Source organism: Caloenas nicobarica, chromosome 3 (assembly GCF_036013445.1).
Source record: "Caloenas nicobarica isolate bCalNic1 chromosome 3, bCalNic1.hap1, whole genome shotgun sequence".
Classification (NCBI taxonomy): Eukaryota; Metazoa; Chordata; class Aves; order Columbiformes; family Columbidae; genus Caloenas; species Caloenas nicobarica.
Window position 1 is genome coordinate 21794933 of NC_088247.1, and position 27997 is coordinate 21822929.

Consider the following 27997-nt stretch of genomic DNA (forward strand, 5'->3'; position numbering starts at 1 on the left):
GGTCATCAGGGACAGTCAACATGGCTTCACCAAGGGGAAGTCGTGTTTGACCAACCTCATAGCCTTTTATGAAGACGTAACAAGGTGGATTGACGATGGCAGAGCAGTGGATGTGGTCTACCTTGACTTCAGCAAAGCATTTGACACCGTCTCCCACAGCATCCTCACGGCAAAACTGAGGAAGAGTGGACTGGATGATCGGGTAGTGAGGTGGACTGCAAACTGGCTGAAGGAGAGAAGCCAGAGAGTTGTGATCAATGGGGCGGAGTCTGGTTGGAGGCCTGTATCTAGTGGAGTGCCTCAAGGGTCAGTTCTGGGACCAATACTGTTCAATATATTCATCAATGACTTGGATGAGGGAATTGAGTGTACTATCAGCAAGTTTGCTGATGACACCAAGCTGGGAGGAGTGGCTGACACGCCAGAGGGCTGTGCTGCCATCCAGCGAGACCTGGACAGGCTAGAGAGTTGGGCGGGGAAAAATTTAATGAAATATAACAAGGGGAAATGTAGAGTCTTGCATCTGGGCAGGAACAACCCCAGGTTCCAGTACAGGTTGGGGAATGACCTATTAGAGAGCAGTGTAGGGGAAAGAGACCTGGGGGTCCTGGTGGACAGCAGGATGACCATGAGCCAGCACTGTGCCCTTGTGGCCAGGAAGGCCAATGGCATCCTGGGGTGTATTAGAAGGGGGGTGGTTAGTAGGTCCAGAGAGGTTCTCCTTCCCCTCTACTCTGCCCTGGTGAGACCTCATCTGGAATATTGTGTCCAGTTCTGGGCCCCTCAGTTCAAGAAGGACAGGGAACTGCTGGAGAGAGTCCAGCGCAGGGCCACAAAGATGATTAAGGGAGTGGAGCATCTCCCTTATGAGGAAAGGCTGAGGGAGCTGGGTCTCTTTAGCTTGGAGAAGAGGAGACTGAGGGGTGACCTCATTAATGTTTATAAATATATAAAGGGTGGGTGTCACGAGGATGGAGCTAGGCTCTTCTCGGTGACAACCAACAGTAAGACAAGGGGTAATGGGTCCAAGCTGGAACACAAGAGGTTCCACTTAAATGTGAGAAGAAACTTCTTCTCAGTGAGGGTGACGGAACACTGGAACAGGCTGCCCAGGGGGGTTGTGGATTCTCCTTCTCTGGAGACATTCAAAACCCGCCTGGACGCCTTCCTGTGTAACCTCACCTAAGTTTTCCTGCTCTGGCAGGGGGATTGGACTAGATGATCTTTTGAGGTCCCTTCCAATCCCTAACATTCTGTGTGATTCTGTGTGATATTCAGCTGCAGAAAGATGACACAGTAATCGGTGAGAGAACCCAGTCCCATAATTCTGCAGTCAGTGATGCCCATGGGATTGTCACAGGCTGAGCCATGGAAGTTCTGAAAATGCCACACAAGCTTCTGCAGAACTCCAAACAGTACCTACATGACCCACATGCAGACATTCATCTGTTTCCATTATTTAGCAGTTTATTCAGCAAAAATACATTCCTAAGACATATTGTTGCTTAAATATAAAAATGTGTTTCTGTTTTTTTAGGTAAACAGATATATCAGGTAAACAAGAAAAGTCAAGAAATAAAACTTCCATAAGGGAACGATCAAGTTATAAACAACAACAAAAAACTACTACACTTCTTAAACAAAATACTTGATATAGACTTTATCATTCCAGATAAGTCCCTTATCCCAAAGTGCAATGAACATACTAATCCAGCTGAAGAATCAGGCCACACAGCATATGTATGTTCTTGACCAACCAAGCACAAACATCACATGTAGTTATGCCCTGTTTATTGTCTTCTGGAGTTTGTAACACAGAAAAATAATTCATTTACCTGAAGTTGTAGAATGTGTATGGACACTGCTCTTCCTGACCAATCGCTACCCGATTAAGAGTTTATATATTAAATTTAAATTCTGTGGACATGGACATGGGTAAGGTTTTATTTTCTGTTCTTCACAGGAAGGATATCTGTAATCCAGTAGTGAAACAGACATGTGACTATCTTGGTGTGATCTGAAACAAAGAAAACACATTCCTTTTGAAATACCTCTATGGTATTTCTGAACATCAAAGAAAATGACTTGTGTGAACATCTGTTTCCATTCGATATTAGCACTCCAGTTAGATCAATGCAGATATTGGAGCTTGAAGACTAATACATATAAATTTCTACATAAACAGGTGCATTTTCTTTTAGGAGGTCAGTTATTTGTATAAGAAACAATCTTGGTTCTATATTTTGGAATGTCCTATTTGTTATGATTCAACAATTCAGAAAAAAAGGAGACTGAAATGACATGATCATATGGGTAAGGCTAAAAGAAGGCAATCTTCTGTGCTTCTTCCTGTCTGGAGAGTAATTTCACACTTGATTATTTAACTTACAGTAGCACATAGAAGACCCATTTGAAAATGAGTCGTCTCATATAGACAGCTGCATTAAAGCCTCAAAATGCCACGGCTTCTGTCTTAATTCAGAAATTATGTATGTGACTTTATTTATTTTTAATGACAGGACTTTCTACAGTACTTATCACATAATATCACACTTAAGATGATTCTATAATGTTATGCTAATATAGCTTTCACATTTAATTTCCTTTTCTTTGAATGTTCATTCAAAAGAAAGGTTAAATTTAATCATTTTAGGGCCTCCATATACCCAGTCTGTGCATTGTTAGCACACACAGTCACTGTATTACTTCTGGTCTGCAAAATGTATCCCCCATCCCCCACAATGGAGACATATATAAAGGACAATTCTCCAAAAAAAGGCAGTTAAAAGAAGCTTCTGGCTCTTATGTGGGTGATAATTTCCTAGGCAACAAGGGAAGAGTATACTTGAGACTTCATACTAACCAACAAAGGGTGTTAACAGATAATGGAATAAAGCTGACGAGTACAAGCTGAATGAGTTCATAAATTAGGAGGTAATGAGGTTGTGGGTTTTGTTTGTTTGTTTGTTTTTTGTTTTTTTAATTAGGTGATCATCTATGCTTTAGTAATTGATGTGAAATGGGAATTAAGTAGCCCTCATTTCAAAAGCTGCAGGGGTCCGGCCTCCTCCCGCAAACGGCCACTCAGTTTCTGACCGTGAGCAGCCAAGCCCCAACCATGAGAAATACGTGTCTGTTTGACTTGCCCACATTCTCTTCCCTGCACTGACGGAACACTTCAGGTAGAGGTAGGCACTTTTTGTTAAAGACTACCAAATAAATGGGAACAGTAATAGGACAATTTCTTCTTTTTTGCAGTCTGAGAACAACGACATTTTGAAATAGCCACATTCAAACAAAAACTCTTGGCCAATCTCAGCTTTGTATGATCCCTGAAGTACAAAGCCAAAGGTAACCTGAAGGAGTAAGTTGAAGCACAAAGTACAAGGTAACTTGATGGACAATGACAACTAGACAGAACAACCAGTATCTCTTAACCACAGACATGTTTTGTTCAGTTATGTTTTCTCACTTTTAAAAAAGGGGCTAAAGATAATACCTGAAGGCTGATAATTTTTCTGTTTTAACCTCCTTAGCAATTTCCTCTTCTCATAATTTATTCCAGACCCTACCACCAACCCTCTTAGACCCTTCTTTGATATGACTGCAAATACTGAGATCTAAGAGCTTAAGAGAAACCAGAAACTTTTCATTTCTTCATTATTTCTTTTTTCTTTCGGTTCAACCATGATTCCCAATCTGAATGACACGCTAAGAGGTGTGAAGGAAATACCAAAACATGGTCATGAACCAGTTCATGGTTTTCCATTTGTGATCTGCAGACCTTGGATAGTCCGTAGCTTTACTCTATGTGGTCTGTAAAAAGACACTAAGAAAAGCAAATTTATCATCAGTAAACCAGGTTTTATCATCAGTAAGCATAAAATGGCTAAATGACACTTTGTAGCTCCAGTGGAAAAATAGATGAAATCACACCATATATCTGTGAAGAAATAAAAGATATATAATGGTATGTTTAATTGTAGAGTTTACTAATGGAATAGGCACATTTACATGAAAAAGATGGATCACTTCTCATTTTTTTCCTGTTCTTTCCTTCCTTGAATCAAAGATAAAACTGAACAAAACATAGCACCCATTATTACTCCTTTGATGCTGGCATCTTAAATAGAAGCATAACCATGGGAAGAAGGGTTAACATATTGCTTCTTGAATTACAGGCAATAAAATAGGTTTATTTTGTAAAAATAATACACCTTGTTAAAATTAAGAAAAATTGTTTTCTTTTCATCATGTTAATAAGGGATGACCTTTTCTTCTAGTATATCACACCCTAGTAAATTAAACAAAACTGAAAAAAAGGCAAGATAATCAGGCAAACTTGTAAAAAAACCCTGAGATTACTGTGATGTACTGTACATTTTTATTTTCATAAACAGCCCTAATCTGTATTTCTATAACAAGAACTTGAATTTGCTGAGACAACAACTTTTTGTAATAATTCTAACTTTTATCACCTGTTCATTGGAAATGAAATCTAAAATTTAAAAAAATGGGCAAGACGATCTATTTTTGAGACAAAATTAGGAAAAAAAAGTATAATAAAAGCTTAATTCAAGGTAAAATTTCAGACCACTACGTTCTCATTCACTGAAATTCCTGAATTACAAATGGAATACATTATTAAACTCTGTTGAGGGAAATTAATATCTAGCAGGTGTCTAATTATGCTTTAATAATTTATAACAAAGTATTTTCCTCTTTCTTGTATTGTTGTACCCCATGAATATCAAATCTACTACTATGGTTACAACACTGTGAACTTGGAATGAGATTAGAATTAAGCCCGGAGTGACAAGAGTTACTAGGAAAAAAAGTCAAATGAAAGAGTAAACAAATTCAGGCTGTATCAGCAGAAACATAAATGAATTTTTAAAATCACTCAGAAAATTGTTTTCTGCTTTTTTAAGTGACAAATACATACACCAGAAAATTAGGGTAGTTGCATGGATTTGTTTCTAACTGGCTTCTGTTTTCTCTCTTGAGTTTGACATTTCTGCCATATAAAACTAAATAGAGCAGTTTGCCTCAAGGCTGCAAAACACAACAGAATTCCTACTGTATTGAGTAGAATTTGGATAAGGCCTGTAAAGAACATCCTGAATGTGGTCACTCCAACAGTTCAGTTTTAATTTAATTAACAGAAGCTGAATTAGGTCATTTAATAAAGGGCCAATACCATTACCACTATTCCTGCTGGGTCCTACTTAGTTTGCAAATGTGTATTACATGCAATGAGACTATCTGATTATAATTAAGATGATGGAATCTAGGCTTGAAATTAATTCTTGAATGCACAGAAGGATTTTGGTCTATGTATATGTGGCTACTTCAGATCTATGAGAACCTTAAGGGCTGTCATACTCCATATGTAAACTTATTAATAAGAGAACACATATGCACTACTGTAAGAGTGTCCTTTTCAAAATGTATCAGCTATGAACTCTACAGGCAGGAATTCTCTCTTGTCTGTGTTTTTACACTGCCCAGCATGCAGTAGGCTCCAGTCTTGACTGGGATCTTTAGCCACTATTATGCTGTAAATTATTGAATGATGTTACAAGCAGTAGTCTCTTCTTTGAATGTCATTGCTTAGTCTCTGATAGCTACTATCTTAATTACTCCGCTACGACACTGCTACCAGCAAAGTCTTCAAAAGACTCAGAGCACTATCTAAAATACTCAAGATTCTCTTGTGCCATACCAAGTCCTCTCAATTCTGATTACATTTTTGAGAGGCAAGAAAATTCAGCACATCTTGTAGATTTGGCTGACGCTGCAACAGAAGTACTAATGACAAGTAACAATGACTGCTTAATTGAAGACTACTTGGAAAATGAATTATTATACCTTCTATGGACTACATGCTGATCCCCACATTCACTTGAGGAACTATTGACTGGCCAAGAAGAAATTCTACTAAAATTATAGGGATTATAATAGAGAACAAAAGGAACACGAATGAAATCAGTCTTGTGCCTCAGGGATTTAGTAACAATAATTTTTCTTCTTATAAATGACTTTATAATATCATTTATTATAAAGACTGACTGTACATTTTTAGAAACTTAAACCAGATGTTTATATTTAAACAAAAACAAAGCCATGTAGGTGATCAAGAAGAAATGAAATAATGGCCTTTACTGATTCTCATGCATGTAAAATTAATCCTTAACTTGATGAGTGAAATCTCCAAGACAAACAAGTTAATTCCCATGATTTAAAAAGTCTACAAAGAGAATGAATTAAAAATATGCTTTAGACACGACTAAATCTTAAAACAGTTAAGATTTTAAAAATATTGTTTTAACAACCTGGATCATCTTGTACTCTATAGTTGCTACAAAGTATTAAAAGTTTCTGTATTGATTGTAATCAAACAAGAAACAGGGAATATCACCACATATTTGGTGGGAATTATACTTTCAAATCTTGTATAAGCATATATTTACCAGTATATAATTTTTTACTGCTTCCTAGTAAAATAACCTGTGACAAATCTGAATTTTAATGCACACGAAAAAGAACATCAGTGAATGAACATGAGTGAATGGTACATACCAGGAGTCATCATGGATTGTTCTCGGAATGTTTTCAAAGCATCCTTCAATCTCTCAATATCCTGTAGCAATACAAGGGATTTCAGCTGATGTAGAAGAGTCACATCTGAGGGAGAGATGGTGCGAGATTCAAGACACTGTAAAAGCTCTTGGGCAGTTGCTGAATTTACAGCAGAATCCGTGCATTTTGCTTTATCTGGAAAAACAGTTGGAAAACCACATTAAAAATATTCAATAAGCACAAAGAATTTTCCTAGTTATACTTCCTTTTCGAAGACAGCATCTCCCTTTTTAGTACAACTTACAACCAAATATAATAGGTACTAAAGAGCAGCTTGCTCCTCCCATTTTTTCATTAAATATTAAAGCAATGGTAAGAAGGAAAAGTATCAAACTGAAAAAAGAAAAAGGACAATAGGATTCATAGTGACAAGAATGCAAGAGGAATCTCAATTTTCAAGGTTAGCACAGGAAGAAGCTGTGATGAAGAAACTGTACTGTGGTCAATGCACTGTGTTCTCACTTCCTACACACTATGTATTATAAAAATGTACATAAATGTGGAGACAAGGAACAACTCTGTGGAACTACTGCAAAGCACTTCTGGAGACATTCGGTTCTCTTATTATTGTAATTTTACGTTTTTATTTAAAAAGCAGATATTAGAGCATGCAAGACAGCAGAGAAGGACATACGTTGTTTTTACAGTACTAAAGCACAAATTCATTCTTCCATTCCAGTAACAATCCATAGTCTGTCTCTTTAACCAGACTCCCTGTAATTCTTCTATTTTTACCAGCGAGCCAACTAAGAACAAATTTTTCCTGATTCAGCTTTCTGACATACGTAGAAGAATTATAATCCAATGTGACCATTTGAAAATACTGCTAAAAGCAATGGCTTCCAATTTTATGTGAAAAAAATGGGGAATGTTAAAGTCACTCAACTAGAAAAGGTAAACAGTGTAATGTCAGATCTATATATAAACTGGGATTTGCCTAACAAGAAAATTAGTCATACTATGGTTTATGGATGTGCCACCTATCTGCAGATGAACTTTACCTGAGAATTTCTCTCTACGCGTTCTGAAGTTCTCACTTGCTCACCCCTCTGATCTGCAGGTTTGACAGCAGGGCCAGTCAGTCTGCCAACCGCTGCTAAAACCTGGATTTGACTTCCAGGAAAATCTGGAAGCTTGACATTTTTTCTTAAAATTCAACAAGCACTACAGCTGTGGACAATTTACCACGTTTCTCTTCTGGGTCATGTATTAACAGCAAAACTGCTAAGTGAGTTTACAATTTTGCTCAGTTACTCAGGAGTTACACTATAGTAAATGCATGTAGTTTAGCTTACTTAGCCATACACTGAAGTAATAAAATTCTTATTTTTGGTGATGGAAATACCTCAGCCAGAAAGCAGGATGGATTTTGAATACTAGGCTTAGTATGAGGACCTGACACAGCAGAAACAGTCTAACAGTAAGCAAAGAAAATTCTACGTATAAATCTTGAGAAAAAAAAAAAATAACATGAAATCCCTGATGTCATCTTAACAGGGTTTTAAAAGTAATTCTGTAGTCTAAAGATGAATTTTATGGGACTAGGAGCTGACAGCTCTGACTTAATATGGGCTCATACAGGCAAGTAAGCTGTTTAATATTCAGCTCCACAAAGACAGTCAAGGCCATGCACTTAAAAAAAATGTTCACTACTTTTTTCCAGTTTTACAAGACAGTAATAATTTTGAAGATATGTTCTGAGCTGAGTAACTGAAGAACACTTGCCCTCAAGAAAACATATTTAATTCTAGATGATGCCAACATAATCTGGTGTATGTACAGACCATTACTATACTTACCATTACAACTCCATTCTTTCTAAAAGGCATTTATGACATAAGCACCACATAAGCAGCTTTTTAGGAAGCCATAGAGAAACATACAGCAGGAATTTCTCCAATTTTAGTGGCCAGGTGAACATTCGATAGCTCATCAGGGATAACATCCATGCAATTCTTTTTAAAGTGCTATGGAATGTGTACTGAGCATCAGTTCACATTCATCTTGTTCACAAGTGCTTTATGCCAACACACTTTCTCAGTGCCAACAGTATCTTCCTCCTTTCTCTTGGATGTTGTTTGTCTAGATTTCCTTATATATTAGAAATAAATCTCCTGGGAAGGAAAACGTTCTGAAAGTAGGTTGGTTCAGAGAAAGTAAGCATGAAAATAGTTTAGGATAGCAATTATTGTCCTCATTTGAAGCGCTCTGGAAGCAAGTCATCCTTCTAGATGTTTGATTGCAGAAGAAAGAAGAATTTGGTCCATTTTAACCAGTACATTTAACCCAAGCGCACTGGAATGTATTAAATAAGAACAAGGAATATTATGTATATTTTGAAAGAGTGAGAGACACAAAAAGATTAGGACCACAGTTTCTTACATCAGTGCGGATTCTTACACGTACATACCAGAAAACAGGACAAACACTACATACCTGCATGTCTTATTGAGTTCAAAAGAGATAATTCTCTAGTAGATTTTGTCCATTCTACAGTAATAAAAAGCACACATCTTGTTTTCCCCTATGTGGTAATAATACTCATGAAAAGAAAGGAGAGAGAGTGGTACATACTGTCAGCAAAATAAATTTGTTGTGTTGCTTGCAAGAAGTCCAGAACGCTATCTGCCTTTTCATCTATGTCTTTTAAGCCTGCTGCTCCTTCTCCGTTGTTTTTGTCAGGTTGATATGTAAAATCCACACCGGTAGTTTTTGTTACCAAGCCAGCTGCTCTCATTTTTTCTTTCCGTCGCTTCTTTTTCATTTTCCTCTTTTTGTTTTTGCTTACTTTGGGAATGTCTATCTGCTGCTGCAGCTGTAAATTATCTTGAACAAGAGTCTCTTGCATTCCGGATTCTGTTTGTTCTCCATGTAAATTATTAGAGTTTTGCAAACTGTTCTTTTGTTTCTTTCTTCGAGTCTGCTTTCTCTTGGTTTGTCCTTGATATTCCTCCTCTGCAGATCCAAAAGAGACATGATAGTTGTAAAGATGAAGATCTGTAATAAGCATTTTGGAACTGCGTACAATGAAATACTACTCCCTTCAAACTCTGGGATGTCTGAGTGGCTCCAACCTTAGTTTTATGCTTAGAATGCCTTTCAGTTCTACAATGTCAAAGTCAACTTTTCTGAATGCATTGAGTAAGACAACAAGTTCATTTCCCTTCTGCTTTCAATAAAGACTGTACTCTCCTTTGTGCTGCATACTTTATATCACATTTACTTGATTAAGGCAGATAATATGGTTCTATAGAGAGTGAAGTCAAAAGAATCACCAGGGCAAAAACCAGTATGGGCAGAGTGGGAACACAGGATGCGGGAGCCTCCCACCAGCAGCTGGTAAACTCGACCACTTGACCAAGAAGAAAGCATGTAATTAATAACAGAAGATGACGGCACTTACATCAATGATATCCCTCCATGATATTGCTGTACCTTAAAAACAGAAGGCACCTATTTCTGATTCTTCTACTTTCTCCTCCTTAAACATCATCCTCCTTTGGGATATTTTACTGCTAGCTCAGCTTTGGACATCAATTTATAGGGAAAGCATGCAAGGCGCCGGTGACCTTGGTAAGCAACTTCTAACAGCCTGTCCTGGTTCTGTCCTTCCCTTTCTACATTACAATTTCCTTACTAGCTAATTCTTCAAAAGGCTCAAATGTCAAGGGAAAGAAGTCCCTCTTGCTCTCCAAGACAGCTTTGACGCTTCTTTACTCAGATCTTATCCCCATACACAAAGCCAGAGTTCTGAAGTCTTCTCTGACCCCGAACTGACTGCCTCTCCCATAGGCTCACTTCTGAGTTTAAGCCCTCGTGGCACTAGCAAGGAACACTGCCAGAATCCAGCCTCCCTTTGACTGCACTGCTGCTGAAATCCGTATGTATACCTACAATAATTCCTGCCTAATTAACTGAAATTCCCTCTTTCATGTTCTAACAAAATCCTCACACGTTTAAACATCACCGAGTGCAGAATGTCAGTGTTCTTCTAATGTCTTGCTCCAGAAAGTTAAGCCATTTATCTTTCCCTCATCCTCTACCTGACTGTTTCTAAATTCCTCACGGTGCACTGAGCCCAGTGCTCTTATTTACCTGGTCTTACGCTATTCTCTTAGAGTCACAGGATCTCTGCTTGCCTAATGCTGGTGTAACGCAGGAGAGACACCTGAAGCCCAACATTTGATTCCAAACCATCTGCAGAGTCCCCTGAACCGCCTCTGACATTCGCAGCTTGTTTGGCTTTCTCATCACTCCTCCCCTCACCAGTCTTTGCCTCTATTTTCTCCATGGTTGGAGGCCCTCTCTTTCATTTCTGTTTCTTTTTCTGTCTTGAACTCTGTCATTTCTGAGCCACCTTCTCTCTTTAAATATCACTACAAGACTTTTAGTTCTTTAGCTGACAGATGACTCACTGTGAAGCAATTTTCCGTACTTTCTATGAAGAAGGCTGCATAAAAATAAATTTGCTGTATTGTAATTGAACACCACAGCATGTCAAAAACACACCAAACATCAACTCGTACCCACAGAGTGGAATGTTTTGCATGCATGGTATTTGAGCTAAATATCTTTATACATGATTTGGACATATGGGATGTGGGAAAAATAACGTCTGTGTCATTCTGCAGGAATAAAATATCAGAACTGAAAGCAGATATGAATGGTGAAGGATGCTATAAACAAAATATCAATGTTTCATCTTAGGACCCAATTTGGAATTTTATGGGAGTATTTGTGTTATAACAGGTGAATTCCCCTGTAAACACAGATATATTGTTCCATAAAATTTCTCAGCCCTCTGTTAACCTAAGCCACATTGTTTGCTAATAAAGCTCCTCTAGTCTGTGCTCTCAGCAATGTGGCCCAACATGCTCTTAAACATAAAACCATCACTGAATCTCAGCAAAACTACGGCACGTTGTGCAGCCAAGCACCCTCAGTTGGTCTGAAGCCACTTGAAAGAAATGGTAGAAGGCCTTAAGATAATTGATGTTTTGAGTCAAGTCCAAAAGTTTGTCTATCCTTCGTAGGTCAGGACAGCAGAAAGTCGGAAGAGACCAGGGTGAAGCTGTTAAAAGGCAGAATGAACGCAGTCTTCCCATAGGTGTGTTATTAAGATAAATACCCCATTGAAAGGAAATCAGAACTGTTCTGAGTCTCCTCCAACACGGAAAACAAAACAAAACAGTTCTCTTCAGGAGTTAAACTGGCAGTCCAGTCCACTAACAGTTTTTGTCATTCTTTGCCCTGTATTTTAATACCTCTTTAGTATCTACTGCTCCATGTGTGGGAGCAACTAGTGATTCAACATCAGGAACAGATGAAATTAGATGCTGATAAATGCAAAGCAATGCACACAAAAGAGATTAATTTGAACAACTCACTGCTAGGGTTAGGCTGAGGTCCTATCAATTCGGGAAAAGCAAAACAAAAGCCAGACATGCGTCACTGTGGAAAGCTCAATGCAAACATTTGCTCAGTGGGTATCAGTGATGAAAATGGCAAACACCTTGTTTGCATATGTAAGAAAGAGGATGGAAAGTAACAGGAAAAATATTCCAAAGCTATTATATAAATCTGTTTTACTCTTCAAGCTTGTTAACGCTATGTTTCTTAGCATAATCTCAGCACAATAACACCTTGGTAGACAAGAGAAGGACTGTCACAAAAGTTATGAAAAAAATATTTGTATTATTTGACTTAAAGAGTAAGGAAATGGGCTCTGTTTCTGCCTCCTCATGCAAGAACAAGATGACATCTAATTAACGTGAGCAGTTTCACAAGCAAATGGAAGAAAGTAAATACTTATTTTACAAATGGCACAGATAGCTTGCTGAATTCACGTGTGTGATATGCACAGGAGACAAGAGCTTAAAGAGACTCAAGAACTGCCTGTTTATATAGCCAGCTCTGCTAAGATATAAATAAGAGTTGTACAAGAAGTATAAACCATAACGCGTAGGTCACAGCCCACACGATGATCTTAAATGAAATGTTCAGTGGGATTCACCTCCTACATCTTTAGCTGTGTGAAAGGAAAACACTTAGCGCATACTTAGACCTGTGCTCTCCCTGATAAACCAAGAGATGCCGGCATCCTCAGAAAGCAATTTACCTCATCCTAAAGCAGCTCGATGGAAACACACCCTGAGGGTCTGCAGCTCTCTCTCCTCCTTCCATTAACTACACAGGAAATGCAGACAATAAATTTGGACTGGGTGCTTGCAACAACTGAGAAGAATTGTTCTCTTTTACAAAAATTAACAGCATGGAGGAAGGTGCCTCTTAATATGAGCCTGCTCATCAGATTGATTTTTACTAATTAACAGAATCCACTGTTTTATTAAAAAAAAGCCCAACTTTTGACTGATTCTCTACATTTCAAACCAGCAAGGATGCTGATAAAATTTCAGTCGATATGAATTTGGTTTCAATAATTTTTCCCACTGACTGAAGAGGTTTGTTATGTCAAAACTGCATAACTATAAGACATGCAGGGAACATGTACCACATAAGCGATTTTAGTAAGGTGTTGAATACATACTCAAGCAACGTTGATAGGAATATCAGCTTTTGGACCACGCCAACTATAGCCACAACCGCAGCTACATTTTGTCCCAATTCCCCAAGAGCTGATGATTCTTCTCCTTCTGTTCCATAAAGGCCTGTCACCTCTCTCCCTCCTAAGACCCAGTTCTCCTCCACAAGTGGCTTAATTTATCACATAATCCAATTATCCAGAAGCAATTGTCTTTAACCTGTTTAGCCCGGACTTAGTGTCCTCTCAGACTGTGCAAAGTGGCTTCCAGACAGAATGGCCATGTATATTTTCCAGCCGTGGCCATAATTTCACAAGCCTTTCTTTCAGCCTAAATAAGAACATCCTCCTTAGGAACTGTTCAGAGTTAAAAATAGATTTGTTAAAAAAAATATTTTTAGTCTAGATTACTTTCCTGATGCAGCTTACCATGCAGCTGCACTGTCGCACTAGCCTGACTGACAGAATGATGTAGAAGTGGGAATGAGCAGCCTGAAAAGCAAAGACAGAACCAAAAGAAAAAGTCATCTTCCAACAGGCTATCCCATCCGGTCTGAAACACTAGAAAGTTTTCTCCATGCAAACTGCATTTCTCCTTAACAGAACAGAGGCAGAAATACGTCAAAAACCAGACTTGAAATGAAACAGAGGACTCAGTTTATAGATACTGCTTACTGAATTTTGATAATGAAAAGTCAGCACATCCAATTTTATATCTTCAAGGAAAAATATTAAAGAATAAAACCAATGATTTCCATCAAGACTCTGAATAAGCTGACTTTTATTTATTAACTTTTATTACATTAGCAAGTTATTTTGTGTTCATCATCAGGGCAGCTGGACACACAAAGAGGTCAAATGCAAAGCCTAACACAGGCTACTGGCAACAACCATCTCTGACCGCTCCTCCCATCCAGAGTAACCATCACTGTGAACACACCACTGGCGACTCCACAACCGAAAAGATGAGCTGCTTCAAGTTTATCTGTATTATTTCAGTTCCTTCAGACAATGGCAGATGGAAACATTCAGGGAAAGCATCATAAAAGACAATGAAAAATAGGAGGCTATTTACTTAAGTGTCTGCAAGTCTGAGGTATACGAAGTTCCGCAGCACGCCAAACTGAAGTTTGGCTTTGAACATCTGAGATACGCTGATGATGCTAGCGATTTTTAAAAATCAAGTCTCTAAATATTATTAGAACAAACCTTTAGAACAACACATAAAAAAAAAAAAAGACAAGGTAAAAAAAGAAAAAGAGATAAGGCAGACTGAGGAAAAAGACAGTCAAAGAATATCCTCCGAGCGTCAGAAATCTCCTCTCTAACGTGCTCATGGTGACCCAAGGGTGGCAGCTGGCTCTCCTGCTCAAGGACCACGTCCCACAGTCGGTTTTTTGGATGTTGTTCATGGTAATTTTGTTCTTTTGCTCAGATGAAACAGGACGTGCGCCTCTCCTGATTTTTCATCCAGTTTAGTGTCTTTTTTTCTCCCTGATATACTGGATGGATTTTCTGCAGTGTACCAAGCAGATAGTGCACAGGAGTTTAATTTTGATTTAGGATGTCGTAAAGGAAAAAATAATGTTATTTTTAGTGCCAGTTAAGATATCGGCAGCTATAAGTTGGCCAAGAGTGAAAAGCTGTGGCTAACAAATGCAATAAAATGTTATGGTTCATTAGAATAAAAACAATGCTGAAAAGATCTCAGGAGCATAAGATGACATTAATATTTTTACACTCCTCTTTTTTTTTTTTTTAAATTGTCTCAAGTCATCATTTAAAATTAGGGAAAAAACCCCACAAATCCTTCAAAGGTTTTAGTAATCTACAACACATTTGATGTTGGGAGAAAATTGGAAAAGATTGGAAGCTGTTTTGGATAAGGACTGTCTTTTGTTTGTTCATTCATACTGCTCTATGTTTGTATCGTCACAAATGAACAATTCATTTAAAAATTGTCAAATATTGGATATACATTGCCTACCATAACAGAGTACTACCACTTGGATTTAAAGAAAATCAAATTAACAGAAATTATACTAGTAAGTGAAGGCAGATATCATGGTCTGCAACAGTCTTCAATCCTAAATGTCCATTTGACTGTACATATGGATGAATTTCTCTCACTTATAAACTGTCAAACTTCTGCCATATGAGGAACAGTACTTGGTCACAACAAACATCTACTTACTACTGTAACCTGTATCGAACAGTAGCGATGCACTGCATTTCAAGTAAGGCGAACTTTGGATTTATGCAGTGGTATAACGATGTTCCCTCTTTTGTACTTTTTACCTTAATTCCCATCATTTTATTTGCTTTTTGACTGCTGGTGAGTGCTGAAAAGTTGTTTTCACAGAGGTATTTATCATACCATAAGATCTTACTCCTGCTGGTAACAGCCAGCTCCCAGCCCACCATTTTACAGGTGAATTTTGACTGGTTATTTTTTCTTAAGTGCATCACTTGACAACTACCTAAAATGTGTTTCATCTGACATTTTTGACAAATCACTCAATCGCTGCACTCAACCACGTTGCACGCAGCTCATGCCTTTAGTGCAGTCAATATCTGTGTAGCCATCAGGAAAGTTTCAGGCTTCTCTCTTCCCTCTTTGTGCCTGGCCACCTATGGAACACAAGCCTCCAGTTGTGACCTCGCTCTGTTTTCAGAATTGCTGCTTTCTCTTCATCTGCTCCCCTATTCCTGGCCCTTCCCTTTCATGCTAGATCTTAAAATCCTTTGGCGAGGGGCTTCACCAAACACTTTGTGCAAATTCAAAGAAACCACATCAGCCATGGCACCCACACACTTCCTGGCTCTTCAAAGAATTCCAAGATATATTTCCTCTTTGCAAAACTCGTGTTGATCTTTCCCATGCAGATCACAGGTTTTCAAGCATCCACAGATCTTATTTTGCATTATAATTTGTGCTGAACTGCCAGAGGCAAACACCATGATTACAGACTTGCAGTTCCCAGGATGATTTAAGAACTCTTTAAAAAAACTGGCATCATGCTATCCAGCCTCAAAGTCTCTGATAACAAGGCAATTTTAGAAGCAATGGTTATCCATCACTGTCAGTAATGTGGGCAATATTTTTCTGTAAATTCTTTTAGAAATTTTAGGTGAATAACATCTGGTACAGGTGATTTTAGGATTTATTTTGTTGCATGATCACTAAATCACTTCGATTTCGCATATCCTTTAAGAAAGTCCAAGGAAGAGTGTTCCAGCATAGGATTCTCCATAGCTTTTTCCACAGATGACACCAGTGCAAAGAATTTTAACTTCTCTGAAACAGGCCTCTCTAAGTATTCCTTCTACACCATTATCTTTGGCTCAAAAGATTCTGGCAGACACATTGCTCCTTTGCATCAGAAGTAAGACCTATTACCGGCTCTAATTATTTGTACCATTTGTTCAAATATTCCTTAGCCTGTCTTACCATGTTTTGACATTTAAATCTGTTTAAAACACCATTTGGGTATGAATTCAGCTTCTTAGAGGACACCTACTTCTTTCTAACAACTTCCTTTACTCTATTGTCTAGCACTGCTGTCTTCCTTTCACTTTTTCTCAAGTTTTTCATGACAGGTGGTGTGTGCTGGCCTTGAATAGCGCATATGGTGGTGTCCTTAAGTAGCCTCCACACCACCTGGTACAGCTTCCTTCTCTTAGTTAACCTTTTCTAGCTTCTTTTTAGTAAGTATCTTTATTTTTGTGGAGCGTCCCTTCTTGAAGTGCATCACAACTGTTGTGGATTTTTGGTGGTGTTGTTTCAGTAGGATGTTGAAGTTAATGGTTGCTGTTGCAATGTGCCTCTTTTGAACCAAACTCCACCCAGGACAGAGAGTCACATTTCGTCTCACAGCTTCACCAACCAATGGCTTGGTTATTGGCTGTGCCTAAAAAAACGAGACTTCCGACAACATCCTGACCTGAGAGTGATGCCATCGGAGCCAGGAGAAACTGCAGACCCTGTGATTACTCCCTCTGCGGCTGCTCTGGTCTCTCAGTGTGCGGCGGGGAGACCCACAACCCCAGCTGGATACCTGCTCAAACAGACTCGAAGTTGCTTTGCTTTTTGCTGTGTACACTCAGGACACACACACTGATATGAAGCATCCAGGAGATAATCTGAAACTATATCAATGAGTACATTATTTTTGACAACAAATTTCGGGCCACCTGTCGCTTTATGCAAAAGCTTGATGAAGCCCCGAAGTTTCCTTAAATAGCTTTTCTGATACAAAACCTGTACTGTTCAATAACTTCATCTTTAAATGAAAGCAAATATTTTGACCTTTTAGGGGTGTTTCTCATTATTATTTTTTACATTTCAAGATGTCTTCATTCATTTTGGCTTTTTTGGGGTGATGTGCAAACAATCTGAGTCAGTCACCATTGTACAGAGTCACCACGTAACATTCTCTAAATACAACTCTCTAAATGAGCCCATTTAGCTAAGTGGTGCTTCCCAAAAAGCCTGAGAATTATTATGTTGACTTAGTGAGGAAAACAAAATAAAATTGTGGAGCTGAGCATAACCACAGACATGAAAGAAGATCAGAGATTCAATGACACTCAGTAACTGTTGTGAAGGCAGCTAAATCAGAAATGCTCCAGGACCCCAAAGCTGCCTACTGAGTCTCTACAGTTCAGCAGCTGCAAAGATTAATTAGTACTAAATACAGAAACCTTTTTAGTCTTTGGCTAATAAGATTACGTGTTTGCATTTGAACAGAAAGCATCACTGTGAACTGGAGGGAGGGATTTTTAACGTTTATATTAAAAAAACTGGAGAAATTTCAAACATTCGATGTCAGATTTACACTTTAAAATGTTGTTCTTTCTTAACTTTACAGGATACAAGTATACGTTCAAGAGTGTTCTTTAAAATCTTTTTTTTTCCCCCAGAACTGGTTTTCAACAAATGTTTAGTTTAAAGAATCCAAAGCTCTCCCTTTGCTCAGAATAACAACAGAAATTATGAAAGCTGCAATCTTAAAATCTTGTTTAGCATTTAAAATGTTCTTTCCAAATATACCAGCTAAACCAGTATAAAGTGTAAGAAGTTATTTAGGCTACAGGACCACACAATACTAAATGACAAACAAGCTAAGGAAAAACTGATATCTAGTTCTTCCCTGTGATGAAACGATACCAACAATCAGATCCAAACTAAAAGTACAATCTTTTGTACAGAAGAGCTATCTAAAAACACACAGACACTGACACAGCAAAATGGAGATACTCAGCAACAAAACTCAGGCCCAATTTATCAATTTAAGTAAACAAATATTTAAATGATACCTCAACTCTATTTTTGCAATATTTTACAATATTTCTTAACTTTTTACACAGCATCCAATAACCAATCACCAATAATCCACATATGAAAGAGCTGCCACGGCTACAATTTGTTCAGTTGTTCTTCCAGGAAATCATATTTCGAAATACTTTGGGAAAGGCAAGTCTGAAAGAATGCAAACCTTCCAAGTGTTTTATTTTAAACTATTTCTATTATCCATTTATCTTTGCATCTTAACTCTGACTTGAATTAAATTTAATTACATAGTGTCTAAGACGTTTTGTAAAAACTGATCTTTTAGGGCCTGGGTTCAGTTTATTCTTATTAATCACATTGTAAATTAATTACTTTTTAAAGAACAGTTGAAAACGTTTATGCAAGTAATTTCTTAATGACCAAGTGCTCTGTGTTGAGCTAGTTATACAAATGAATATGCAGACAGGCACGCTGTAAAAATGAGAAACGCTATAGGATTGACGTTGAAAAGCTGTGTAAACTGGTAACCTGCCAGTGTGTAACGGCTGGGAACCTGGTGCCCCAGCCCTCCCTGGTGCAGGTTTGCGCTGCCATGCGGTTCTGCCCGGGCCTGGGCTCTTGCGGTCGGACTGCTCAGACCTTTATTTCCACACCGAATGCTCCAAAAAACTGAAATGGCTTATTAAATAGGAAAGCTAGGTTTTACTAGGACAAACACCAGGAAAAACAATTGTTTTTTGGGGGGGGGGCAGAAAACTCAAAATGAGGAAAATCAAAACCATGCATAACCGTATATCCACTTTGCCTACTGCATCCTTGCAAATCAGCCCTCTTTGCTTAGGCTTGTCCTCAGGACAGCATATCAGTGGCTGCCAGAGCTGCAGAGAAGCCCGCACAGCCCCCTCAGGGAATGTCCCTTCGAAGCCTGGGTTCCCGCTGTTCCCAGCACACATCTGGCTCTGCTATGTGCAGGCTTGTTCCTTCGCCACCATCATTTCTCTGCAACCTGTTTGTCCTTCATGCTCTGAAAAGTTATTCGCTCTCTGCAAAGATCTCATCTCCTAAGGGCTCCATCCTGGCTTCTCTACCGGACAGCTATGGTTTTTTCAAAGAATGAAACGTGATCTGTGATATAAATATGTGATTATTCTTAATAACTTGAAAATAAAAAAAAAATATCATCTGCTACGCAAATAAATGTTTGCAAAGTGACTGAAATAATTTTGTCACATATTCTCAACAATAGATCACATACTACACATCCTCTGTTTTCCTAAGGATTGATCCTACTGTACATCATCTGCTTTATACTAGCACATCACCTAGTTATAGGCACAGCAAAGCACTACTGGGATAACATGGATCACTCAGTCTTTTTCATTTCCAGGATTTCTTGCGCTGCTTCCCAAAAGCAAAAGCAGTTAAAATGGCAATGGAAGCACAATGACTTGTCTGTTCAGCTTAGTGAAATGTCAAGTCCCTTTAAGTTCCCATTTAATTTGTTCAAAAATAGGAGTTGCTCTGTATCTTACTGAAGCATAGTATCTTTGCCTGAAAACGAGAGACTGACTTACTGTTCATCAGCTATATGACATGATCTGTGAAATAATCCTGCTACGATAAAGGGAAATGCGTGCATCTGTCTACACTTGAAATTGTTTTTAATACAGATTTTAAAAACTGTCATCTGCTTGCAGAACACAGGTTTTTTCCAACCACACTCTGCACCCCAATACAGATTAGTGGTGACGCTATTGCTTTTTTTATTTACTTGGTGCACTGCCCGACACCTCCACAAACCCAAAGTATAATTTTTCTTTTCCACTTCATAGAACTTTAGGTATTAATAGCTATAAGTCATAAACTACACATAATATGCTATAGATATACTTTTTTTTCCCCTTCCTTGATATATCTAGACACGTACTTAGATGTTCATTACTAATTGAATCTCTCACAGGTTTTTGTGAACTGGCTGATGTACACTACTATTAATCCCATTGGGAGAAAGGCAAATCTCCTTGGTGGCATAAAATGACATTTTTTTCAGGGAAGGAATAAAAAGGTTCTCCCAAAGATAACTTATTCCACCACAAGCATCTAAATTTAACCTATATGCTGACTTCAGGCAGGATGTTTTCCACAAATGAAATGCCTGGAGGTAGGAAGGAATTCTGTGAGAGAAGGCAAGGAGGAATAAATCCAGGTCTAATAAGTACCTCTCTAGGGCTTAACGATGTTTCCTTTCTACATCTTGCACAATCTAGACAACATATTTGGGGGAAAAAAATTGTGACACAAGACATTTGGCAGCTCTGATATATGAGGCTATTGTACTACTTTGTCACTGAGTATAGTTTAGGACACAGACTACGATTTGTCATAAGCATCTGGAGTTGGACTGGATACTGTTGGCACACATGCCATTGCCTACGCAGTTAGTTTTGAATACTTTTTGGACCTAGGGAGTACAAAGCCTAAAAAAAACCCCCCCACATTTCCTCCGGCTTAAAGTGTCCACTTCCAATCTCAAAAAAAGGTAACTGAGTGATGGTTTCACTCTGATGGAACGAGACAGCACAGCAACATCTGTGTTTCACCTTTCCATCAACCCCTTCGGACTGTGGTGGATTATGTAGGCACGTTTGGTCTGATTCGCAATTGCCAAAATCTCTTATTTCAGAAAAAAAAAAAATTCCTTACATATTTCATTATACAAACCTCAGTTTTTAAGAATGAAAAGGGTTACTGTGGAAAACTATGCTTATTTTTATTGTTATTATTCAGTAGTTTCTTAATATTTCAAGTGTGAAGACCTCACAAGAGGCATTTGAAAATCTTAAGTTTTCTGTATGCACTGCATATAAAAATAATTAGATTACTTCCAGGGATGCAGTGAAAACCTGTATACTGAGCCACATCTAGCTTATGACAGCTTACAAGAGAGTTACTTCAGGAGAGAAAGTAACTCATTGTTTTCTTCTTCCTGACCTTTTAGTAGTAATTAATAACACATATCACAAAGGCTTACAAAGTGTTTGGGACAGCAAAAAAATTGAGCAGAATTGTTTTGATCATCTCATCCTCCTGCCATTACTGTTCTGAGTGCCTTCTCATCTAGTCAACATGAGTTCCCTTTTATTAAGCTGTCAGTATTTGTGCAATGCCTCTAACATTGCTGCAGTTCATCACTAAAATCTATTCGGTAAATTTTTCTTGAAGAGATGCAATTACATTTTCAGACTATAGATCCAAAGCTAAACCTTTAACAAAGTGCACACAGACAACGCCCCTCCCACCCAGTTCTGTCCTCCTAGTCTGGTTACACCTAGAAGTAATTTGACATGGGATGCAAAATTGTTGTTTCCATTTTTGCCATTTGACATTATTGCTTCCAGTTTGGAGCGAAAAAAACCCACACTGCTTCCCACTTCTGGAACTGGAGTATCTCAGCATCATTCTACTACAGAGATACTCTGAACTTACTCAAACCTTTAGCACAACTAAGATACTCAGCTTGAAGCCAATCACACTGTTCTTTCAGAGTAGTGACAAGGCTACAAAATCACATTACTTGATATGTTATATCCTCTACATTGGATATCTGCTATGCTTTAATCTGAACCTTTTCAAAAGCTGGAAACTAATTACAAGATATAGCTTCCCCCCTTTCCCCCAAAGACTTCGCTTCTGGTCTCTCTCATCTGACTTATGCTTGTTGTCAAAAGGGTATTCAGGCTTCCTACGCTTAAGCTGCAGAAATTGCTTTCACCAATACTTAGGGCAGCCAGATTTTTCCCAAGATAGCTACTAAACCACATAAAGTTTTCTTCCACTAAAGGAATATTATATTTTTATATTCAGAGCCCGATGAGATGTCCAATGCAGAATTTTGTTTAAACAAGAAAATGCTAAAACTGTTTCTTCATTTTACTTGTATAGAACACAAGGAAGCCTGATACAGGCTCCAGTTACAAGATCGTCCCCTTCATTCTTAAGCCAGCTGCATACAGTGAAGATGTTGGATTTAGATGCAAGGAACATAGGTTGGAGAACAATTTCCAATTTGTTTAAGCAGCAGCAGTTGCCTTAACTTTAATTAACAAATGCAAGTCTGGTAAAAAAAAAATTCATTGCAAATGCAAATATTTTGCTAGAGTAAAAGATTATAGCTTTATTTAGCCTTTTCTTTTTCACCTTGAGAATACATAAATTTTTACAGCTGATTAGACAATGCAGGCTGGCTAAGTAGGTATCATAAATTTTAAAAGATCCGTCTGCTTTGAGAATAATTATATATATTACATAATTGTTGCTTTTCCTACCTGCACAAATTATCAAGTGTTTTCATACTACACTACCATTACTCTTACGGCTGTATTACATGCTACTCATGAGGCACACGAACATTTATTGCATGTGTATCACTGAATATTTTCTGTGGGGATACAGGAGATCAAAATTGTTTTACCGAAAGTATGGTTTTATTTTTTGTATAAAGACTCCTGGATGGCTGTTTCTTTTATGAAAAAGTGCTTTAAAAAAACCCCACCAAAACACAAGCAAAAAACCCCAGCAAAATAAACCCAAGGTACTACGTTTTATGCAGGTCCAACAGATACAGGATCAGCTGCATTTCAACTCTTTCCAAAGGACAATTAAAAGAGACGCAAAAAGAACCACAGAGAAGCGTGTCATTTTCTTATACACTGAAGAACAGCAAAGGGAAAGCAGGACAGAAACTCAAACAAACAAACGAAGTCCAAGAAATCTGTAGTAAGTTTATAAGCTATCTGCACATCTCATTAGCAAAACCAAGTTTCTTAAGGTTTCACTGGAACACTGAGTTCAAAATCACCACAAGCAATGGTTGATAAGTCCCCCCTCCTGGGCTCTTTATAAAAGCCAACTTCAGTGAAGCTGGACAAGAGGCCACACAGCACAGGTTTCTGCCTTCTCAAAGAATTGGCATTTTGACTTTGGGAGGCAGTTCCTGTGTTCACAGGGCTTTTTTCATTCTGGAACACTAGAGAGTTCACAAAAATCTTGCAGCAAGTGACATGACCAACAAGCCGCAGCAATGGCTTTAGTTCTCTGGAGATAAGGGCCAGAGCACTGACCTCTGTGGAAGCAGGACTGGGAGCAGTGGCCACCTCGATGGGGACAGCGGGTGCCTGGCGCTGTGGTGGCGGCTCCTTCTCCGGCTGAACAACATCAAGGGAGACCACAGCCTAAATTTTACTCCTCACTCATCCTCTGAAGGAGATACACACTAATAAGACTTCACGTAAGATTTGTTTCTGCCATTACCTTATACTGTAGCAGGTAGAGAGGACTTCCACGATACTAACAAGTATGGTGACACGAAAAGCTGGCAGGAGTTCACCAGAAAATAGATTGCAAACAGCTCAAAATAACTCAGGGCTTTCCATTTACTTGGCTTTCAAAATAAGCATTTCACTGCAAGCAAGTTTAAGTATACAGAATTACTGCCATTAAAAGAGAAGGTATAAAAAAAGGGAAGTATAAAATCCTTGTAAATACATTTGAACAGATATATAATACACAATGAAAGTTTATACAGCTTGTAATATAACTGCTACAGGCATTTCACTTTAATACACATATTTAATCAAGAATGTATTTAATAAAACAAAAATGCCAGAGGTAGAGTGAAAAGGAAAAGCACTGTAGGTGATCACTACAGAACACATTCAGCTAATTTAACCATTGCATTTTTACTTCGATATTTTTCTGCATATGTGCAAAAGTTATAACACCATCTCTAATGCTTTTGCTGAAGTTCTCCATGCATACATATATGGCTCTGCACTAAACAAAGTGTGATGTTTATTTTCAAATGCAAACCTGATTATTAGTGGATGCTGTACACCATTATAATTTCTAGATACATGTCAAAGAAAATACTGTAACAGAAGTTTTTCTTGGGAAAAGTAATTTCTGAGATTACTTGCACATGCAGGACAAGAGGAAATGGCCTGAAGTTGCGCCAGGGGAGGTTTAGATTGGATATTAGGAAAAATTTATTCACAGAAAAGGTTGTCAGGCATTGGAACAGGCTGCCCAGGGAAACAGTTGAGTCACCATCCCTGGAGGGGTTTAAAAGATGCATAGATGAGGCTCTTAGGGACATGCTTTAGTGCCTGAACTAGGCGATCTTGAGGGTTTCTTCCAAACTCTGCGATCTTGAGGGTTTCTTCCAAACAAAAAGATTCTATATACCTAAATATCATGCAATCACTAAAATACCTTACAAGCTGCTTGAAATTAAAAACAGATACACATATATGTATGTAATACATACAAAGTAACTGAACACTGCATCTTGTATTTGATTATCTTTCATTCTTCCTTGATATATTTTTTCTCTTTCAAAGAAAAAAATCTCCATCCAAAGCTGTATAACACTTAGCATTAAAGAGTTCACCTATCAACAGTATATACAAGATTATGGTATCAAAGTTCAGCTGAGCAGCATTTCAGAACTGACTATGAGTACCTACTTCACCAGGCACCTGTACACCTTAAAACAATCATAGGCAAACGTGGTTAAAGAACCATTAAGAACAGGAAAACCAAAAGGGGCATCAGAAAATGGGGGAAAAAAAAAACAACCAACCAAACAACAGTAACATACCCCCCCCCAAAAAAAAAAGCCCATCAACAAAAACAAACAACTCAAAACCAAACAAAAAACCCAAACAAAAACAAACAAAAAACCACCACAAAAAATCCAAACAACAAAAACCCACCAAAAAATACCAACAAAAAATCCAAACAAACCACCAAACTAGAAAAAGCCCAAGAGACAGCGAGTTAGCAATAGAGGTAAACATGAGATTTCCACTGGCAAGTGTTATAAAGGAGATGCCAAGAAAATCTGGCATTTTTTTCAGGAGGACAAAAGCTGGCAAAAACCACAAACAAACAAACAAAACAAACGACAAGATTAAACCTGGATCCTGAGATTAAAGTGGAAGAGCTGTATCACTGTTTTATTACTTTAAGTGTTCCTGTTTATCCTAAGGCTATGTATTTCCATTTCTTAAGGAGCTGTAACAAGCACAAATTAACACTTCTCTCCTCTACAATGTTCACCTATATAGCAAATAAAGAAGTACTGAACAAAGAATCAATCAATTCTTTTCTCTGGCAGAAGAACAGGAAGGATGGACACTACGTTCTTTTGAGAAAAAGTGCTACGGTTCAGCTATGGTACTTAACTGAGACACATAAGTTACCATAATATCCACTCTCCTTTCTGTGGTCACATAAGAAGAGACAGGCTCCTCCAAAGGGTGCGTCTGATCCAAGCTAGACTTTATCATCATCACTTGTTATAATATCACTAGATGCCTCACTCTTCTAATTATACAAGCAGTTTAGTAGGGTATTCTCATACGCTTTCAGTGGAGAGGCGGAATAAAATCAGGTCCCTGCACAAATTGCAGCAGCTCAGGGTATGAGGTGTTAGAGACCTGCAGACCAGCCCCCCAGCCTGCAGCACTTGCTGCCTCTCCGTGCTGATCCATCATCACTGTCTCAATTTCAACCACATTCCTATACGCGTATTTTTGCTCACGTCTTTATATGTTTGGGCTTCCACAGCAGAATCTTTACTATTTTACATAGCTTGGGATGTAAAAAGTGCATTGATCTGAGCATTCAGGAAAGACAAGTTCTCTGGGGAATGATTCTTAATAAAGGCGCATACTTAATTCAGCTATTTTGTCTTAAAACCCAACAGAAATGTTTATTAAAACAGCACCCAAATATGTTTGAGCTTCCTGTGTCAGCATCAGTATAGATGATGGACAGAGACAAAAAGACTTAAGGGAATAGCTATGACTGAAACCAGACCAAAAAAACGGACTTAAAAGCTGATGAGCTAATGGAAGACTAATCTAAATTTGTTAGTTAAACATAAAAGAACTAAGGCTTGTTAGTATATTGAATGAAGGCTGGAAAAGAATAGATGCTACATTTGAGTACTAAGAATTGAGACGTTTTCACTTTGTTTGCTGCTTCCTCTAGAACGCTGAGTACAGATACAATTCCTATATTTAATAATAGTCACTTTTCATGAAGTTTCATGGCAAATCATTGTCCTACCAACTAAAGAGCTGCATGCTTTCATTTTTGGAAATCGTGTCTTACACTTAGTTTTATAATCAGGATAACAAATCATTCTATATATTAAAATAGACACATGTAATAAAGAGTATTAGCTTCTAACACCTCATCTTTAGATAGACAATGACCAAAGAATTAGAGCTATTTATTTGTCCAGACTAAGAAATGTTTTCATTTGTAAATACTCAAAAAATGCTGATATACTAATAGAATTGAGTGTATACTAAAAGTGTAGAATGGTCTGTGGACACACTGCAAACCTAAGACATCCAGATAAATCCAGCTTAGGTACTTTCTTAAGACAGAAACATGAAAGGAATTAAGCTCCTTGTGTGTTAAGGATGCATCTTTTTTATTAAATGTTTGGTAGGTTCTCTTTAAGGTGTTGCAACCATTACAGTTTCATTATACTTAAGTTTTGCATCTAGTTACTTTATTTTGCAAATTACGTAAACAAAGTTTTTATCTAATATTATATCTGGCATTATGACAGTGCAATTTCTACTTGCCAGTGAAAAGCAAAGCAACAAAAGAAATTTATTTTTGTGGCTAGCTGTGCAAGGATGCTGATATCAAGTTCAGTGTTACACTCATGCTTTGGTCCTGGTTCCAAAAATCCCACCACCACATCACCCACTGAGACTAATGTACTAAACGAATTTGAATTGGCAGAATATGTTTCTAGCAGGCAAGACTTTAGGTCACATGGCATTTTTCATCCTGTTCTAAACACTTTTAAGGTTGGAGTTATCAGTGTAGTAGGCTTGTGTTGCATTCTCTCAATGTTCCTAACATTTATGAATCCAGCTTTTAAAAAATCTCTTGTAAAAAAAGCAGCTTAAGAAGCCTTTCATTCATGCTTATTAAATTAGACTGGTGAAAAATTGGTATCACCAGCCTAACTAAGCAAAAATAGTTCTGTAAAACTGGTTTTGAGTTCTCTCCTGCTCCCTTAGCAACAAGATGCAGAGAGATAGTTTGTAGGGTGAGATGTATGGAAGTCCCAGCCAAATATCACCAACCCACCCAGAAATAAAAAGCTCTGGGAAAGTAAGGTAACTAAATTCTTATGGATAAATACAGAGGTAGGCAGAGCAGGTATGAATTCATACAAAACTGCCTCACTGGTCTGATGTCAGGTGAAAAGACTGGAGGCTCAAGACTATCGTTTAAAATTCCTGCATCCAGAAAAGGAGAAAAGTGTCAGATGCTGGCAGTGGCCCACAGTGAAGGTGACATTCCATACAGAGCTAGGTGCTCGGCTACTGCAAACGAGCAGATGCATTCACATCAGTAGAGCTGTGCTGGTTACACCAGCTGAGAGTCTGAACACTCAGACTTCATGCAGAGGAGTTTGTGAGGTGGAG

General features: G+C 38.1%; 1 protein-coding gene across 4 annotated transcripts in view; it reads right to left on the reverse strand.

Moving 5' to 3' along the window:
• The window catches only part of ERICH1 (glutamate rich 1), a 92131-nt gene that overhangs the window by 25149 nt on the left and 38985 nt on the right, over nt 1-27997 (reverse strand). For 2 of the 4 annotated variants that reach the window (XR_010605996.1, XR_010605997.1), the window contains exons 4-6: nt 9217-9597; nt 6583-6777; nt 1836-2017 (exon numbers count right to left, since the gene is read on the reverse strand). Coding sequence is in view for 2 of the 4 variants with exons in the window: in XM_065632265.1 (XP_065488337.1) it covers nt 1944-2017; nt 6583-6777; nt 9217-9597 (650 nt within the window). In the remaining 2 variants the exon portion in view is untranslated. Of the gene's footprint in view, nt 1-1559; nt 2018-6582; nt 6778-9216; nt 9598-27997 lie in introns of those variants that run through there. The other 2 variants (XM_065632265.1, XM_065632264.1) reach the window with 1 other exon arrangement.